Below are 20,208 nucleotides of genomic sequence, written 5' to 3'. Positions count from 1 at the left end.
TTCACCTTTCTAATCAAATAGAAGCTGTATTCATTTCCTAGGGCTGCCACAATGAAGCAGCACAAATAGAAATGTGTTATCTTGCAGTTCTGGAGGCTAGCAGTCAAAAACCAAGGAGTCGGCAGGGCCTTGCACCCCCTGAAGCCTGTAGTTGGACCCTCCTTGCCTCTTGCTAGCTTCTAGTGGTTTGGGATTCCTAGGCTTGCAGTTGTGTAACCCTCATATGTTTTGTTTTCCCTGTTTGTCTTAAGTTTCAGTTTCATTTTGATTCTCTTTTCCAGTAAGCAAAACTCAGACTCCACGCCCCACCCACTTCTCCTCTCACGCCAGCCATAAGCTGCTGCCTCGTTCACTCTGGCAGTCAGACTCTGACAGGACCATGGCTCTGATGCAGGCTCCAGGGGGCCCCAGCCCTGGGCAGACCTGCGCCCTGATCCTCATCTTCACTGTGCTCCTGCAGGCCCTCTGTGTGGCCGTGACTTACGTGTACTTCACCAACGAGCTGAAGCAGGTCAGTACAATGCACACGCTCTCTGACAGAGGCTCTTGGCAACCCTCCGGTTAACTGCCTTTATTGGCTCCTCTGGGAAGACTTTACAGAGGAAGAGAATCCTCTCTTTCTCTGCCTGGGGACCCTAACTGCGAATGCACATCGTTACTGAGGACTTTGCAAAAGTGAATTGAAGGGACGATGTGCACAAAGTGCAGTTACAGAACCGGCTCCACCAGTTACTAGCAGGTGCAGGCAGCAAAACTCCGGAGGTAGTTCTGTCTTCAACAGAATGTTATAATATTAACAGCTGCCATTCACTGAGTGCTTTCTGCTTAATGCTTTATAGTTCTTGGCTCAAATTCTTGGGAGTGAGAGGAGCTGCATCAGGGCAGGACTGTGTCTGCTTTTGCTTTCTGTGACACCTCTAGCTACTGGCACAGAGCTCCCACCTAGTAGGTGTTCATTAAACACTTGTTGAAAGAATAACCAACCTTCACCACTGTACTGCCAGGACACAGGGAGTAGGGCAGAGTTGAGGCTTAACCCAAAGCCAGGCTCTAAACCACTTGTAATAATGCTCTTTTGTGTTCCAAATGTGGCTAATTCCAGTGGATTTTGAATGCAAAATTACTGAAAATAAGCCAACCCCAGCTTTTGGCTTTCTGTGTATATATTTTTTTTAATTTATTTTTTTTTTATTGGAGCATAGTTGATTTACAATGTTGTGTTCGTTTCTGCTGTATGGCAAAGTGAGTCAGTTACACATAGACATATATCCACTCTTTTTTTTTTTTTTTAGGGTTCACAAATCTTTCTTTAATGACTCTTTAAAAGATAGCAAAACTGGTTCTACTCAAATGGAATGATATCCACTCTTAAAATTTTTTTTAATTTTTATTTTTTTTAAAAGATTTTTTTGATATGGACCATTTTTAAAGTCTTTATTGAACTTGTTGCAATATTGCTTCTGTTTTATGTTTTGGTTTTTTGGCCACAAGGCATGTGGGATCTTAGCTCCCTGACCAGGGATTGAACCCTCACCCCCTGCATTGGAAGGCAAAGTCTTAATCAGTGGACCGCCAGGGAAGTCCCTATCCACTCTTTTTTAGATTTCTATTCCCATATAGGTCATTATAGAGTATAGAATAGAGTTTCCTGTGCTATTCAGCAGGTTCTTATTAGTTATCTATTTTATATACAGTAGTGTGTATATGTCAATCCCAGTCTCCCAATTTATCCCTCCCCCCCATTCCCCCCTGACTTGTTTTCTACATCTGTGACTCAACTTCTGTTTTGTAAATAGGTTCATTTGTACCATTTCTTTCGATTGTACATATAAGCAATATCATATGATATTTGTCTTTCTCTGTCTGACTTATTTCGCTCAGTAAGACAATCTCTAGGTCCATCCATGTCACTGCAAATGGCATTATTTTGTTAGTTTTTATGGCTGAGTAATATTCCATTGTATACAGTACCACATCTTCTTTATCTGTTCCTCCATCGATGGACATTTAGGTTGCTTGCATGTCCTGGCTATTGTAAATAGTGCTGCAATGAACATTGGGGTGCATGTATCCTTTCAAATTATGGTTCTCTCCAGATATATGCCCAGGAGTGGGATTGCTGGATCATATGGTAGCTCTATTTTCAATTTTTTAAGGAACATCCATACTGTTCTCCATAGTGGCTATATCAATTTACATTCCCACCAACAGTATAGGAGTTTCTGTGTATATTTTGACTAATTGTATATTGTATAGTAGGGAACTTTGAGCTGGAAGGAAGTTTGGACACCCCTCATTGTATAGATGAGACTAGAGACTGCCAGAGAAATGACTTATCCGAGCTCAGGCAGAAATTTGGAAGCAGAGCTGGACCCAGCTCAGCTCATAGGGAATGCTCCTCCCATCACAGCAGGGTGTCAGTAGGGTTAACCTATCTCCCCCTTGTGCTGAACAGCACCCTGCTGCATGGTGGCAATGCAACATCAAATCTGTCAGCTGGGCAGGAAATGCAAGGCTAAGGGTCTTGGACAAATATAAAATAGTGTTTATCTGTTAAGGAAATAAATGCAGTTTGTATATCCTGTGGAGTATAAACTTGGCTCTCAACTGGTTGGGAATTTCCTTTGGAAATGAAGTGAAGAAAACAAGAGTCAACAAGTAACTATACAAATGATCACTACCATTCGATGGCCAGTAAAGTCAGCTTTGTTATAGGACAATTTCAAAGAGCCTGTATTTGTAAGAAAAAAAATCAACGTGATTATAATCATGCCTTTTAGTTCTATGTCTGCTCGAGAGACTGGAATGCTGCTGTGTTTCCCAGTTTGGAGCCAGCATGTCCTAAGTTTTGTTAACTTTGCAGTATAAATAGTGAGTCTGTGTCTCCATATACAAGAGGTTCCCTAAATTTGCTAACATTACAAGTTGGCCTCATTTTAAGACTGAATCAATTCGTTCTTTACTGATCTGAGTTATGCAATTGTCTGTGTATATGATCAAGTTTCTTTGAATTCTATAAAAATGGAAATTTCAAAGCTTAACATCTCCCCACTTGCACACATTTTTCCTGATTGCATGTTTATATGTGCACACTTCTGTATAGACATGCAGAAGAATATATTAATAGTATCAGAGAGAAGAGAATTAAGAGATATTGAGCAAAAACTGTTCCAGAAACTTTCAAAATACTGCCCTATTTAATCCTCATAACAATTCTATAAAGTAAATATAATTATCCCATTTTATAGATGAACAAACTAAGACTCAGGGAAGTTAGGTAAAAGGTGAAGCCCAATTTTGAACCCAGGCATTAAATAGGGGCTCAGTAAATGGTAGCCATTGTAATCAGCATTGAGAAGTCTCTTGGAGTTTGTCACCCTCTTCATCAGGAATTTATACAAGGGAAAATGAATCTGAATCTCTTTGGGTGACTGTGTAGAGTTTGGAAAAGCATATTCAACACAAGTATTAATTTCCTAAATCAGATCACAGGTTTCACTTTGGCAAGCAAAAATTTGCAGAAGATACAGTGGGCAAGGATTATAGGGAGCGTGGGTTGAGCCGGGCTGAGGGATGTTGGATTGGACCCTCACAATTAAGCCTGTAGACCTGCGAGCATGAACAATAAATATGGGCTTAGCCTCTAAAGTCTATGTCTCTGAGAAAGTTTTATGACAAGGGGACTACCTATTGCTGTGGCATTATAGATGGGGAAGACAAAGGAGAAGGAGACCCTTATCCGCTGATGTCCATAAATGATCCTTTATGCTATTTGTGGTTTGCAGAAACTGATTGTCAGGGACTAATGTCTGGGCAGCAGAGAGGGTCAATGCTGCCACCTTGAAGTCTCTGAGCCAGCCAGCTAGCAAAGGACTCCTCCCTGCTGACTTCAAGCCCTGCCAAGGACTGGCTGGCCCTGGCCCAGACAGTCACACTGTTTGTGACGGCAACAGCAGCAGTTGAGTGGAATCCACTTCTCAGAACCAAGGGCAATAACCACCTCTCTCCTTCTAAAGGTGTCCAGATAAAAATAGCACACTCATCCCCCTGCCCCCAACACCCAGATGTGGTTACCAAGAGAACAGCCCCAGCCCGAGAAGTGCTGTAGGAAATTCAACCTCAAAGTGTGAAAGGATGTGAAAAGGAAAGGGGGAGAGTGACATCATATTAATCATCATTAATCATTCTTGGAATAACCATAGCACCACCTTGCCCATATGTCAGTTACCTGTGTTGGCCCAGGTCCGTAGAGGAAACTACTAAATATGAAACATGTGGGGGTGGGATGCAGGGTGGCTGGGGGCTTTCTGTTGTTCAGAAGTCAATATGGGTTGGCCAAAAATTTCGTTCAGGGTTTGCCGTTGAAAACCCCAAATGAACTTTTTGGCCAACCCAATACAAGCATAAAAATATCTAGAAGGAGAAATAAGTTGAGATCTTTAGAGGGTAGAATTATGGGTGCTTCTTTTTAATTTTTCTATATTTTATCAATTTTCTACAGCTAATGTTGTAAAAATATCTATGCTAGCCATATGATTTTCATACAGATCTAAAGAGCATGGCATTTTTGTATAGTCTTAAGAGAAAACAACCACATGCAAAATTGCCCACACCCAGTCTGATCTCAACCCTGTAAAAAAAGAGATCATCCAAAGGTTAACTAGAAGGTGGAATGAGGGTGGATCAGAGGGTTTTGTTTTACTTTTAGAAAAGTATTCTATAATTTTCTATATTTTCCAGGCTGCCTGTGTATCCTCAGCATCTTTAGGCTTCGTTCAATCTGGGTTAACAGTGGAGTCTCACTAGCTTGTCCGACTCCCTCCCACATCTACTTAGGACCTTAGTTTTCAAGGTTCTCCCTCCCCACCTCCTGAAAGTGTTTCTGGAAAATCTCCAGAGGGTCTCCAGAGGCCAGCAGTTGGTCCTGACCTGGGCTGGCCCCTGCTCTCTTCAACTCTCTCAAACTCCACTTGACTTCACAGGGGCTGTCAGCTACCCTGACTGCCTGATCCCAGCACCTCTCAACTCTGCCCTGTCCTGCCCCTAGCCTCAGCCTCCCGGGCACTCAGCCCTTTCATGCTGAGACAGCTTCCAACTGCTGTGAAGTAAGATGACAAGTTGCTCCCTCCCTTCTGTGTCATGCACATTGTTTTGTCCCAACAGGTTACGGAAATTAGTTAAGCCTGTTTATTCAGTTTCATCAAGTCAACGCCTGGCCAAGGCATACTCAGTCCTGCTGGGCTGGGACCATGGCTAATAAAACTGTTCTCCCTGGAACTACCCTTAGGCCTTGTTGGTGAATCCAGCTCTTCTTCCCTGATCCTCCCCTCAGTTTGCTAGACATGCTCTTCTATTTCTAAATTGAGTTCCTTCCTTGGAAAGGCTTTTTAAGCTCACATAAATTGCAGATGAAAATTAATGTCTACAGTAGAAGAACATGGAGGTGGGTAGGATCAAAGGAATGGTGTCTAATTTCATCGCCAGTCATAACTCAGGTGGTCCCAGCTGTCACCCCCACTACATCTACTAGGCGAATGTTTTACTCTTGGCATTTTAAAGAGGAAGGAAGAAAGAAAATAAACATTTACTTAAAAGTAAATGAATGTTCTATGCCAGAGTGTGGGGAAGGAATTAATTAACTCAGGTTTGTCACTTTTATGCTTGAGAGACCTGATCAAATGTCCAAGGAACACGTGGCTGACAGTACAGACCTGCACGATTCTGGCTGAAAGCTCTCGTAAATATTTAAGTTATTTTGATTTGGAATGAGATCATCTTTCTATAGGAGAGAGCAGATCATCGTTAAGTTTGATCTTTCCTTCAAGCTTTGAAGTCCCCTAAGTTCAACTAACAGATTAAAATGGCTATTTTCCCATTTATTTCCCCAGAGAAAGGCAATTCAATGGATTTGTACAGAGAAATAACATCTCCTGAATCCCAGTTGTTAAAAATGAAAACAGGAAAAAGAAAAAAAATCTGACCTTGCATGAACATCCTGTTTTTCTTCGTAAGATTAATCAGTTGTCATTCTGGAGTGCTCTGGATGGTTTGGTGTGTGTGTGTGTGTGTGTGTGTGTGTGTGTAACATCAAGCACAGATTTTGTTGGCAATGATCTAGCCATTGTAAAGGTTTACCCTCAATCAGAAGAAGGGAGCAAACCTTCAAATGGTGTTTCGAGTCTCTGCAGGCAAATCCCTAGCTGGTGTGGACATTCAAACGTCTAGTGGCAATGTAGTCTGGATTCTGCCATCCAGAGGAGTAGAAATCCAACAATAACTAGAATCTACTAAGACAATCAAAGCTCAGATCAAGAAACAGAATATTACCTGCACCCTAAAGGCTTTGGTTAATTTTTTATTTAGGATCCTGGAATGTAAACAAACTCCACTGCCTACTTTGTACCTGGTGGCTTTCTAGCTGTAGGATGGGAATCACACTATGTCAGAGCTGGAAGGAACCTCAAAGATCACCACAGTGACCCAGCTCAAAATGCGGATGAAGAAGAGATGTCGAAGAGTAGAAGCAATTTGTTGAGGGACATAGGACTGGCTCAAGGGCAGGGGCAGCAAAGGGCATTGTGACCCTGGATGCCTGGCCCATGCCTGTTTCCTTTCCACCACAACCAACTGCTTACCTTTATTCAAAGGACAAAGGACAGCATGCTTACTCTTACTTCAGGCAATGAGCTTTTCCAAGGTGCTAAGACTTCTCTGAACCTGTCATCAGCTTCTGTTGTTCTAACTTGTGAATGAACAAAAAGAAAAAGCACTTGTGCATAATATTGTGTTACATTCATCTCAACCCAGATGCAGGACAAGTACTCCAAAAGTGGCATAGCCTGCTTCTTAAAGGACGATGACAGTTCTTGGGATGCCAGTGATGACGAGAGTATGATCAACCCCTGCTGGCATGTAAAGTGGCAACTCCGTCAGTTTGTTAGAAAGGTAAGTGAACCACGGGGTCCCTTTACCAGCAGGCATAGAAGGTCAGAGGAGAAGGAATATTTTAGATCAAGTCTAGAGTCCTTATTTTCTAAGGGAGGAAACAGAGTGTTTAAGTGATTGTCCCCAAATTCACTGAACTAGGAAAAGATGGGACAGCACAAACAGTGGGTCCTGATCGACTCCTGGTCTAGAGTTTATTCCTCTCCTCCAGAGAGCTCCTACATCTAGTCTAAACTTTTTATCTCACCTTGTGGAAACTGAGGCACGGACAGAGCCATGTGTTCAAGGTCACACAACAATAAAGGATGTGTGTGATTTCTTTTTTTATTCAGAAGACAAAAGAAACCAAATAATGGTGTTTTATATTCTTCCCACATTGTTGTTCTCTGTTGTTTTTTTCTTTGGTTTTTGTTTTCTTTTGCTTACAAACCCTTGTGTCGCCACATTGTCGTTCTCTGGAATTAAGTCTTTATTTATTTTTGTATGCATATAGAGATGAAGAAAGAGGAAAGGAAGAGGAAAGAAAGAGATACTTTGAGAAATTGAAGGTGATGACATCTCAATTCATAGTTAATAAATGACACGTTACAAAATACTATTTTCTGTTTGTGAAAGTTGCTTAAATAGGATCTCCAGCAGAAACTTTATGTTAGCTAACAGTTTATTTCACTAAATATGATTACTTAATTATACTTTCAGTGACAGGACATGTCAAATATAGTTTCTTCTCTCAGGCTGCTTCCTTATTTGTAAGATGGCATTAATAACATTTACCTTCTGCATATCCGGAAAGGCCAGCTGTGAACACAAACATGAAAATTGTAAACTTCATTGTTTAAAAAAATTACTGGGGACATTCCCAGGGTAGGAGGAGGATGTGTTTTAAAGAAAAGATTGTAAGTCTATTGTCTGGTACTCAGTGTGCCCTTCCATAGAAACAGTGTTATGTCGGTGGTTAGGCTCTGATTTATAACCCTAAGCAGTCCTCGCAGTAAAGCCCAGCATCACCTGTGATGCTATTTCTATGAGAAATGAAATCAGACTTCCACCTGGTTGTCCTAGAAACACATCTGCTCCACGGCTGCCCTGGAATCGTGGGCAGGACACCTGCCGCGCACAAGCTGTCCTGCAGCAGCTGGGACTCCATTGCCCCAAGTGAAAAACACCAGGAAAGACCCAGGGTTGGGGAAGTGTCCTGAGGAACCTGAGGAATGGGACCCCACGGTTCCTAGGATTAGAGGGAGGGTGGCAAACCCACTGGTGGCAGAGGAGAGAAACTCAGAACTAGAGTAGAAATCTGGAGACCGAGGAGGGGGTGCTGGATGCTGGGCCTGGGAGTGGGGAGATGAGAGAAGCCGTATGGGTGGGTTTTACAGGTCTCTTTCCTGCTCTTCCCCCCTCCCTCCCATTCTCACATCCTGCCACTGACTAGAGAAGAGAGGGCACACAGCGGTGGATGAGAGTGTAGGAGGGGAAAAGAGTTCCCCATTTTTCCAGGCACCGTGAAGTGAACAGACAATTTCCCATAAATATCCTATGCCCATTATGTATATTATCTCCCTTAATCCTCAAACAGCTCTGTGAGGAAGGAATCATTATTATCTTCTTTTTAAAAAGAAAATAGATGAAGAAATTAAAGTAGTTCATATCAGTTAAGTAACTTGAGTAAAGTTTCCCAGGGCTGCTAATGAACAGATTTGAATCCAGGCCATCTGATTGTACTATAATCTTTTTTTTTTTTCTTGGTGACACCGTGTTAAGGACCACTCTGTAGGACTTACCCTTTTCCCTTTCCTCCTCCTCCTTTTTCCTTCCTTCCTTCCTTTCTGGCCCAGAATGAGAGTGAGAGAGCTAATGTGCTGAGCCCACCCCTTGCTTCCCTTCCCACACACCAGTGCCCATTGCCCTACAGGCAGCCCCCCATTATCCGGGGTCAGAGCTTTTGACAGAGGAAAAAGAAGAGGCCTTCTGATTTGGAGCGGGAGTACAGAGGAAGGGAGTTTCTGACAATTGTGTAATTAACAAGTGATGGGAAAGGTGGGCAAGGATGGGCAAAGCCCCCAGGGGTGACAGAACTGAGTGGAGAGGCATTTAAAGCCATGGGTGAGTCACATCAGGGTCGGCTCATTTAACAGAAAGGCTAGATTTCGTTCTTTTTTTTTTTTTTTTAATTTTATTTATTTATTTATTTATTTATTTTTGGCTGTGTTGGGTCTTCGTTTCTTTGCGAGGACTTTCTCTCTAGTTGTGGCAAGCGGGGGCCACTCTTCATCGCGGTGCGCGGGCCTCTCACTATCGCGGCCTCTCTTGTTGCGGAGCACAGGCTCCAGACGCGCAGGCTCAGTAGTTGTGGCTCACGGGCCCAGTTGCTCCGCGGCATGTGGGATCTTCCCAGACCAGGGCTCGAACCCGTGTCCCCTGCATTAGCAGGCAGATTCTCAACCACTGCGCCACCAGGGAAGCCCTAGATTTCGTTCTTTATTACTGGTTTTCCCCACTGGTTAGCACAAAGAAAGTGATATGAAGTGTTTAGTAAGATATGGGAATTTGGTAAAATATCTTTATGTTGAGAATGTCTCAGCCACATTCTCAGAAATGAGAGAGTGACATGGTGCTACCAGGTCACCGCTGGATGGGCTGCGTGTGTCTGTGGGCACCGTGAGACCGAGGGAGTGTGCCTTACACCTTGAGTCTTGGGTATGTCCGATAATTTAAAGCTCCTGGACTCTGACACAGTGCCTTTATACACGCATGCATGCAGCTACACGCACAATGCACTGTACACACACATACATGCAGACACAGACAATGCACTTATACACTTGCATGCATGCAGACATACACAGACAATGCACTATATACACGCATACATGCAGACACACACAGACAATGCACTTATACACATGCATGCATCAGACACACACAGACAATGCACTTATACACACGCATGCATCAGACACACACACTCAGAAAGTGCGGTGACATGGCCACCGCATCCGTCAGCCACAGGGAGACCTGGGGAACATTAGGCTGACCTAACTTGGAGAAGGATGACTCCTTGCTCCTGTCTGCTCCAGGTGTGGCCTTTCAAAAACTTCATCCAGAAACACAAGTCTCCCAGACAGAGGACCATCCTTCCATCAACAGTAGGGACAGCTGCCTCCATATTCATCCCAGCTCCCACCCTGCCCCACACACTCTATGCTTGGACAACTTAAAGCTGCCTAGGTTGATATCTTAGGTGGAAATTTTCTGTTAGACATCAGCAAGAAGAGCCACAGACATTCTATAGTCAGTCTAAATGTTTAGGGAAATTAACAAGCTTTATTCAATACTATTTGCAGATCATTTTGAGAACCTATGAGGAAACCATTCCTTCAATTCCAGGTAGTATTCTTTTTGTTGTTATTTTAATTTTCTACTGTCAACCTTGTGATAGGGTGAATAGCTCTCCATCCTCTTTCTCTCTGCTCCCATCCACACATCCCACCTCTGACCACTGCTCAGTGTCTCAAGCTGCTTGATTCTATTTCCCTCTTTGCATTGGCAGCTAGAAAGCTCAGAAGCAAATCTGTGACCCACCTATGGTCTGAACTTCGTTTCATCTGAATTTTATTCTTCCAACGTGGATTTTCCTTTCACCTCAACTTCTTCGATTCTTTATTTTTACCTTCTAATGTGGGTAACTTTCTGGAGCATAGCTGGAAAAAAAGGGCTCCAAAGTTACCCATCTTCTCTGCTTCTGACCACCCCTAGGCTCTAAGCCTTTCTTTATGCAAAGCCTCCTGCTCCATCATCTCTTTCCCAACAATCCGTCTACCCACCCGAAATCCTCATCCTGCAGTCCCCACACCTTGGCTCTCTCCGCTGATGGTCACCAGCCTGCTCTTGACCCACAACCGCCTTCATTGTTATTGCCCAGGCCAGTTTCTCTAGTCCTCCAACTGGCTTCTTCCATTTCTGGATTTTCACGTAACCACATCCTTCTCACCCTCCATCCTCATCACCTACTCATCACCTCTCAGAGAGAACTTCCCTGACCAACTTTCTAAGTAAGTTCACCCACATCCTATTTTTTCTATCACACTTATCTTGTTCATTTCCTTTGATTGATATATATATAAATCAAGGGAAAATATATAAATATTCTCTGTGTTTTGTCTGATTCCCTACTAGATTAAAGATCCACAAAGACAGAAAACATGCCTCTTTCTCGCAACTCTCTATTCCTAGACTTAACTGTACACCTCAAGCCTAGTAGATTCTCTCTTATCCCCCAGGTCCTTACCTGCACCACCTTCGGTGTGTGTGTTCATGTGCATGTGTGTGTGTGTATTTTGACTGAGATGAAATTCACATAACATACAACTAACCATTTTGAAGCGCACAATTTGGTGGCCGTTAGTACATTCACATTGTTGTGCCACCATCCCTCTCTACACAGAAAGTTCTTAATACATATTTTTAAATCAATACATAAGTAAATACAACTGATGAATTAAATTTACCGCTGCTTTGCATTTGGCTCACCATAGCCCCATTTTCCCCTGTTAATAATCATACCAGCCTGCATACGTGTACCAGAGACTTACAGTCCTGGGGTACACCAGCCTGGCAGAGAAGAATCAGTTTTTTAATAGATATTTTATTAATGTTGTCTTCCTAATTTTCAGCTATCCTTTTCCATTACAATAAGCTTCCTCATCACTTGACAATCCCCACCATCCTTTATTAAATGGGCTTTATTAAGTACGAAGGCAAGACCTGGCCCCAGGGTCTAAGCATTCTTTCTGGTCATTTCCCCGAAGGCAAAAGCAGTAGTAGGAATGTTGAACACTACTTCTCTTCTAATGAGGAACACCAGATCCATGGTCTACAGTAGATGCATGTACTATTTTCAGTGTTGGAAGAAAAATATTCTTTTTTATTCATCCCAGTGGGGCATAGAAATCATATACTCCTCAGTATACCAAGATGTATCCATGACACCCAAATATACATATTCACAGACTTCTGTCCCAGGAGCTGTTTGCTATAGCCAGTAGGAAATGTCCTCTCTTCAGAATTTGCTTTTAAAGCTAGGCTTTCCCATATCCTTGCAATGACCTCAAATGCAAGATATTTGTAACTGGATTCCATTACTGAATATTTTAAAATAAAGTGTTACGGTCTAGGGGCAGTCAAGGCATTATGAATTATTTATCAATGGTGGTTAAAAGTAAATGGACACATCAACCTTGAAAACTGAGCATTCTGAGACTAACATGTAATTGACTGTACTTCCCCGTGCTGTGTTTGGTCTTCAGTATCGTGCACACACCCACATATCCTGAATAAGTAACAACACCAAATAGATGGAGAGACTCATTAGCATTCCTTCCTCACCTATGAAATTTTATCACCTCCTTTCAGTTTCTTCTACTACTAGCCTAGTTTAAAGCTTCCTGTTCTCAGACCTGATCAATTACAGCCGTCTGCTAACTCGCCAATCTCCAGCCCTCTCACCTTCTACCCATCAACCCTTACTATGAGGTAGTTTAGCCTAAAGCACAACACATATCTTTTTGCTTCCCTGATCAAAACCTTCCAGAGTCTTCCCATGTCTGTAAAACTTCAAATCTCTTAGTCTAACATTCAAATCCTCTATAGTTTAAATCCTCATTCAAGCCTGAAACTGAACTCCTCTGACGCCTGTGTCCCAGGAATGCTTTGTGCATCCTGCCTTGGGGACACTATTCTAGATCTCTGGGAATGCCCTTTTCCCATTGCTGTGGGTCCCAAGCCTCCCCAGCCCCACCCATTTCAGAGAACTGTCCTGCCCCTCAAATGCTTTCTTGCATTCATTTGTTTATAGTTCTTTCTCCAACTTCCTAGAAGAGTGTCAGGCATAGATGTGATGGGCACTTTGGTTTGCTGGAGTAAGTGAATGAAAGGGCCTTAGTCCAAACCCTCCCCTGACCTCAGCTCTCCAACAGATAGGAATCTTTCCCTCCCCTGAACAACCATCACCCTTCATTTCTATTTCTTATAGGTTAATTTTCACTTTCTAATTTGTGTCTTCCCTAAAAACTGTAAGTCCCTTGAGGGCTCAGTCAGTGTAATCAGTGATTCATCTTTGAAGTCCCTGTGGAGCACTGCCTTGTCCCTGGACGTATTTGCTTGATGAAAATGTATAATTTATCTCAACAACCAGCGTAAACATCCTGGGAAGTTTGAGCTGATTTTTTAAAAGAGTAGTTTGTTGAATTTGTAGTCTTTCCGTCTGCTCCAAAGTACTTTGGATGGTGGTCAATAAATGTTATTTATTATGATCTAGTGAATCAGTGATTTTTATGCTCATATACTGGTTATCATGACCATTATGTCATTTCATGTTCCCTTTGGGAGGTGAGGGAAATGACTGTTGGATACCAGTTTGTAGCAGCTCTGGACAATTGTTATCACTGCTACTCCTTTAGAGTAGGTAGTATCTAGCAGGGAGGAAAAAATAATTGAGATGATAAAAATTGGTATCACTCTGTTTCTATATATAACTCAAAGTGGAAATTTGCCAGTACCTTGTTATTAGTGCACTTTAAATGCCTCAGCAGGGATATTATAAGTCCACAGTTTTGTTGTTATTATTGTAGTTTAGGAAAAGGGTCAGAATCTTCACTTTGTTATATTCTAGTTGAACCTTGCCCCTGAGATGTCGATAAATTTTAGCCCAAGTTACTGCTTATCCTTCCCATCTAAAGTACTTTTCAAATTCAACATAGGCGGAAGTAGACTGATTATAATACTAAAATGTAAATTGGTTTTATGAAAACCCATATAATCAACTTTGGGAGCCCAGTGTGCCTACAATGCTTGATTGATAAGAGCTGTGAACAGCAATGTATCTGAGACATGTTTGACAAGTGCTGATGATTCTTTGTCATTTCTCTTTTAGAAAAGCAACAAAATATTCCTCACCTAGAAAGAGAAAAAGGTCCTCAGAGGGTAGCTGCTCACATAACTGGGACCAATCGGAGAAGCACATTCTCAGCTCTAAGTAAGAGAAACAATGAATATATGGTTTAAAAGAAAGGAATGGAAGAATTTGTTCCAAATAATTTATTCTTTTAACTTGTATCGGAAATGTTTATATGGCTATCTACAAAATGCTCAGTAGTAATCAAGTCTCAGATTGACTCTTTTCAGAAGCAAGATTACAAGATGAATAGCTTAGTTACTGCCCTGGCATAACTGGCTTCAAGAAAATTCTGAAGTGGAAGTGGGAGAACTTTGAGTTTCCCATGCCCCCATTTTTGCTTTTCTTCTTCTTTATTTTTTTAAAGTAATTTCTCTCTCTTTCATCAAATCTTTCTCCTCTTCAAAGGTTCTAAATCAGTCATCTACTTTCCCCATGAGTCACCAAGCCCTCCCAGTGGCATTTGTATTAGGTTGAACCATAAAAAGTTGGCCAATATTTGACCACTTTGCACTTACAGAAATGTCAGTTTCATATGGTTTAACCAAATAGGTTAAGCCTAATTATTAACTGTAGAACAGGTGTCCATATACTGCTGTGGTTAGTGCATGGGTCTTGCAATCTAAATACCCACATTGGAATCCCAGCTACTCCTTACCTAGTTCTTTGTTTTGAGCAAATTACTTAATGCAATCAAGCTTCATTTTCTTCATATACAAAGTAGAGATAATCTTTAACTCATAAAAACAGTGAAGATTAATGCAAAATGCTGTTGCATTGCAAGTACTCAATAAGTAGTGCTTTTATTATTGTAAAAAGTGTTGTTCCAGGTTAAAGAAATTTCAGGCATCGGTTAATGAATGAAAAGGTTGTTGGGGTTTTTTGTTGGTTGGTTGGTTTTTGTTTGTTTTTTTCTGGACAGTTGCCTTCATGGTATTCCTGAACTCGTGTTTTGTAAATCGTTGACATGTTCTGCCTATGAGTGAGATCGTTATTTCACTATTCCTGTTTACTATTCATCAATTAATATGATAGTTGTTTTCAACTCTTGAAAAACTCAATTTTGCATCAATCATGGATATGAGCCCAAAGTTTAAAAGAATATCATATCTTAGTAAGGCCCATCTTCATTCAAAGTCTTTGGGATTTAAAGATCCAAAGATCTGAAGATCTTTAAATCTGGGCTCTTTTTGCCAAACCTTGTACCCTGTCTTATTGGACTAGAAATGCCTTCTGCTTGGATGGTGCTTTTGACACTGGGTTAGAGAAAGACCAAGGAGGAATCCAAAAAGACCTAAAAGAATAGCAGGAATTTATGAGCTCTAAGCTTGAGGAAATAGATATGTTTCTTTTGGTTTCCTTCTACATTGTTGATCTGAGCTCACCAGCACAGGAAAGGAGGCAGGGGTTCTGGACAGAAATTCTTCGCAGGAGTAAAGATTGCCATCTTAGTGAACCATTCCCGTGCTACTATTCAGAGTAGATGAGGTACAAAAAAGTAAGGGACTTCCAACAGATCACAGTGATAAGGGAGCCTCCAGATTTCTATATGACTAGAATTTAGAATCCTTGGAAGATTGAAGGAGCAAGAAGTTTTATAATAGGTTAAAATTCTTTACAATCCCAACCAAAGCATTGGCTAGCCACAGCTATTGGGAAACTTCTTGTTTTGCTACAGGCTAACTTTATTTTTCTCTAAACTTCATCCCAGGCTCCAAGAATGAAAAAACTTTGGGCCAGAAAATAAATTCCTGGGAGTCGTCAAGAAAAGGACATTCATTCTTGAATAATTTGCACTTGAGGAATGGAGAGCTGGTTATCCACCAAACAGGGTTTTATTACATCTATTCCCAAACATACTTTCGATTTCAGGAAACTGAGGCGGTTTTGGGAACAGTTTCAACAGAAGAGAACAGAAAGAAAAACAAACAAATGGTACAATATATTTACAAATGCACAGGCTATCCTGACCCCATACTGCTGATGAAAAGTGCTAGAAATAGTTGTTGGTCTAAAGATTCAGAATATGGACTCTATTCCATCTATCAAGGTGGAATATTTGAGCTTAAGGAAAATGATCGAATTTTTGTCTCTGTAACTAATGAGCAATTGATTGACATGGACCAAGAAGCCAGTTTTTTCGGGGCCTTTTTAATTGGCTAAATGATCTGCAAAGAAAAAACAGTGCCCCCAGAGAGACCTTTCACTTTTCAGAGTGATGTACTGTGAAAAGACTGCAAAAGAGCTGACAAAATAAGGCAGCCTGAGCAGAGCAGCCTCAATCACAAGATTCTACAACACAAGCTTTTTTGGTATCTCTGAAAAGTGACCAACTTATTCCAAGAAAGAGAAACTGACAAAAGACCTTCTGGGACTCTACCTGATATCAGCTTGCTAGCAGAAATCTAGAAGGTTCTCAGTTTACAAACATTTGTGTAGCAATTAACATCTTCTGCCTTAACCGTCTACTCTTGCGAAGATACCAGAACACTGAAAGGTCACGGTCAGGGTATGCAGTGTGCCAGGGGAGTTGGTGCAGTGTGGGGCCTTGTGGGAGTTGTCCTGTACCCTCGTACTCTTGGAAATAAGAAAATTCCATTCGAAACAGTATCATTTCACTAAACAAATTAAAGTTATGTTTAGTGAACAAGGAACTATTTTCAGTTGGCCAAAAAGTTCGTTCGGGTTTTTACGTAATCGTATGTAAACACTCGAACGAACTTTTTGGCCATCCCGATATTTCTGAATGGCATGTGCTTTTCACTCCCAAAAGTCAGGCTGACCGAAAGCACTGAAGATATTTTTGATAAAAGACTCTAAAATGAATGATAAGCTAATCAGAAATCGGGAATTTGGCCCCTTGTGAGCAGGAGAACTGGGAAAGTGGGAAAAAAAAAAAGAACTGTTTGATAACGTAACTTAGGGATGGGCAAGAATTAATTATGACTCTATATTTTTATACTAAAATTTTAAAATGTGTTTCTTTTTCAATAAAAATGACATGTTAAAATATGTAGTTTTTGTGTATCTCGTACTTCTGTTTTATAGTAGCAAGATTACTAATGATGGGGAAAAGGACTTCTAATCTCTTTTTCATGGTATCCTTTATCTGACATGTCTTACAGGAGAAAGAAAGAAACTGCTCACTTTTTATATAATGTGATTAAAATATATCAGTCCTTTCCTTTATAGTTAATGCTTTTGTTATAAGTTGAATTGTGTCCCCACAAAAGATATGTAGAAGTCCTCCTCCCCAGTACCACAGAATGTGACCTTATTTGGAAAGAAGTTTGTTGCAGATATAATTAGTAAAGATGAGGTCATAGTGGAATAGACTGGGTCCTTAATATTGTATAATGTGACTGGTGTCCTCATTATTTAAAGAAGGAAATTTGGAAACAGAAACAGAGACCCACAGGGAGAACTCCATGTGGCAACAGAGGCAGAGACTGGAGTGAGGGAGTTGCAAGCAAGGAGCTCCAAGGATTGACGGCCCTCGTCAGAAGCTCAGGAGACAAGAAAAGATTCTACCCAGAGCCTCAGAAATCTACTGACACCTTGACTTTGGACTCCTGGCCTCAAGAACTGTGAGAGAATAAATTTCTGTTGTTGAAAGGCACCCAGTCTTTGGCACTTTGGTTCAGCAGCCCGAGGAAGCTAATACAGCTTTGTACACTATGTTCAAGAAATCTTTTTTTACCCATGTCTCACAGATATCACCATCTATATTTTTTTTCTGAAATCTTTAAATTTGGCCTTTCATAGTTTGATAGTGGGATTCAACTGTAATTTAATTCATGTGTGATGAGCTAGGGATGGAATTTTATCTTTTACCATATCAGGGACCAGTTGTCCAGCACTGTTCATTGGCTAGTCCACTCTTTCCCCACTGATTTTAAGGTTTAATATCATATACCAACATCCCAGGGGGTCTGTTTCTGTGCTCACTTTCTTTTCCTATTGGCCTGGTTGTCCGTCCTTGCACCCATACCATCCATTTTTTAAAAGTTGTGATAAAATATAAATAACATAAGATTTACCATTTAACCATTTCTGAGTGTACAATTCAGTGGCATTAAGTACATTCACACTCTTGTGCAACCATCACCACTATTCATGTCCAGAACATTTCATTACCCCAAACTAAAACTTTGTAACCATTAAACAGTAAGTCCTAATTTTCCCTTCCTCCCGCCCCTGGTAATCACCATACTACTTTCTTTATGAATTTGACTGTCTTATGTACCTCATGTAAATAGAATTATGCAATATCTGTTCTTTTATGTCTGGCTTATTTGACTTAGCATAATGTCTTCAAGGTTCAATCCATGTTGAAGTATGTATCAGAATTTCATTTCTTTTTTTAAATTTTTTTAATTTAAGTATAGTTAATTTACAATGTTATGTTAATTTCTGCAGTTCATTTCTTTTTAAGGCTGAATAATATTGCATTGTTGGAAAATACATACCACATTGTGTTTATTCATTTATCTGTTGATCATACTCTGGCTTTAGTGGTTGCTATTTGCTTTTCTATAAATCTTGATGTCTTGTATGTATGTTCTCCTTCTTTAGTCCTCTGTTTCAAAATAGCATGGGCATTTTGGTTTTTAATTCACAAACTTTGTGCAACATAAGTATCTTTCATTATAACATTTTCAGGCAAAGTTTAGAAGGAAAAAAGTTACATCTGGCAGTTTAAATAAATATTCTGGGAAAAGCCTCAAATTACATTCCAAATACAATTGATACAGTGTCAGAACTACATATAAACTTTTTTTTTAATATAAATTAATTGTATTTATTTATTTTTGGTTGCGTTGGGTCTTCGTTGCTGCACGCGGGCTTTCTCTAGTTGCGGCGAGTGGGGACTGCTCTTCATTGTGGTGCGTGGGCTTCTCATTGCGGTGGCTTCTCTTGTTGCGGAGCATGGGCTCTAGGCATGCGGGCTTCAGTAGTTGTGGCTCATGGGCTCTGGAGCACAGGCTCAGTAGTTGTGGCGCACGGGCTTAGTTGCTCCGCGGCATGTGGGATCTTCCCGGACCAGGGCTTGAACCTGTGTCCCCTGCATTGGCAGGCAGATACTTAACCACTGCGCCACCAGGGAAGTCCCTACATGTAAACTTTTTGAACAGTGTGAATAATGACTATTGCCACCCAGAAGGAAAACAGCCCATTTGAACTAACGGGGAAGGAGATAGGAAGGAATGAAGGAAAACAGTCAGACTTCTTAGACTTTATAGGACGGGCTCGTAGAGCTATTGAGCTATGGATATGTGATATTCTTTAAGACAAGGGAGGAAGACCCCAAAGACGATTTAGAGATCATTAAGCCTTCTTCCTTGGTATCAAAAGGTGGGAATCTATCACTTCAGTTTTAACAGACCAGTTCTTGCCCATTGCCATGTGAGTGGTGCCACCCAAAGCCATGGGAGCAATGCTACCAAAGCTATGGAGGCCAGACCCCTGCCCAGCAGAGTCCTTGGGCAAGGCTGCCTCTGCCTGGATGTCAAAGAATGGAGCTGTCTAGAGCTGTGGGCATCCAGCCTCGGCAGAAGACCACAGAGAGGATGAGGTTACTGCAGAGAGCCCCTGCCAGGGCAGTGCCCAATGGAGCCATGAGAGTGTGGCTGTTCCCATGACCGCAGATGAGCAGAGCCACTGGCATGCAATTCCAGACAGGGAGAGCTGCAAGCATGCAAATCAGGCCAGTGAGAATTGCCCCCGGGACGGCCCCCAGCAGAGCTGTGGGGCAGGGATGCCCCAGTGTGCACAAAAGGTCATTCCCATATCCCAGGGGCTCTGGCAGGCAGAGTATCGGGTGAAAGATTATTCTCAAGCCTTAAGATTTGATGGTTTGCCTCTTTGGGTTTGGACTTGCTTGGGACCTGCCACCCCCTTCTTTCCTATTTCTCCATTTAGGACTGGGAGAGCTTACCCTATTGCCTGTCCTGCCATTGTATTTTGGAAGCACATAACTTGTTTTATTTCATGGGTTCACAGCTGGAGAGCAATTTACCTCAGAATGAATCGTACCTTGAGTCTCATGCACATCTGATTCGGGGCATATGTATATGAGACTTTAAACTTGGACTTTTGAGTTAATGTTAGAAGACATTAAGACTTTGGGGACTGTTGAGATGGAATGAGCATATTTTGCAAGCACAATGGACATGAATTTTGGGGAGCCAGAGACATAATGCTGTGGTCTGAATGTTTATTTCCCTTCAAAATTCATATGTTGAAATCCTAATGCCTTATGTGATGGTATTAGAGCTGGGGCTTTTGGAAAGTGATTAGGTCATGATGGG

At 41.5% G+C, this 20,208-nt stretch overlaps 1 protein-coding gene across 2 annotated transcripts; it reads left to right on the top strand.

Moving 5' to 3' along the window:
- The first annotated feature begins 341 nt into the window (after positions 1–341).
- On the top strand, positions 342–17,274 carry TNFSF10 (TNF superfamily member 10). Of its 2 annotated transcripts, XM_036851077.1 has the most exons (5): positions 342–511; positions 6,808–6,945; positions 10,290–10,332; positions 13,877–13,978; positions 15,609–17,274. In XM_036851077.1, the coding sequence occupies exons 1-5, from the start codon at positions 380–382 to the stop codon at positions 16,058–16,060; spliced, it is 867 nt and encodes a 288-aa protein (XP_036706972.1). In that variant the 5' UTR covers positions 342–379; the 3' UTR covers positions 16,061–17,274. The 2 variants fall into 2 exon arrangements, with proteins under 2 accessions (XP_036706972.1, XP_036706974.1); XM_036851079.1 differs by lacking the exons at positions 6,808–6,945; positions 10,290–10,332; positions 13,877–13,978; positions 15,609–17,274 and adding an exon at positions 3,778–5,881 and having other exon boundaries at positions 342–510.
- The last annotated feature ends 2,934 nt before the right edge of the window (positions 17,275–20,208 follow it).

The sequence above is a fragment of the Balaenoptera musculus genome, chromosome 4 (assembly GCF_009873245.2).
Source record: "Balaenoptera musculus isolate JJ_BM4_2016_0621 chromosome 4, mBalMus1.pri.v3, whole genome shotgun sequence".
In the NCBI taxonomy this organism is placed as follows: domain Eukaryota; kingdom Metazoa; phylum Chordata; class Mammalia; order Artiodactyla; family Balaenopteridae; genus Balaenoptera; species Balaenoptera musculus.
Note: the sequence above shows the minus strand (reverse complement) of the source record. Positions and strands in the feature narration are given on the sequence as shown.

Excerpts from the sequence above, each read along its gene's own strand:
- TNFSF10 (XM_036851077.1), top strand. The coding sequence starts at position 380 with ATGGCTCTGATGCAGGCTCCAGGGGGCCCCAGCCCTGGGCAGACCTGC. Across the intron at positions 6,946-10,289 it reads TCCGTCAGTTTGTTAGAAAG|ATCATTTTGAGAACCTATGA; the intron begins GTAAGTGAACCA and ends TACTATTTGCAG. Across the intron at positions 13,979-15,608 it reads AAGCACATTCTCAGCTCTAA|GCTCCAAGAATGAAAAAACT; the intron begins GTAAGAGAAACA and ends ACTTCATCCCAG.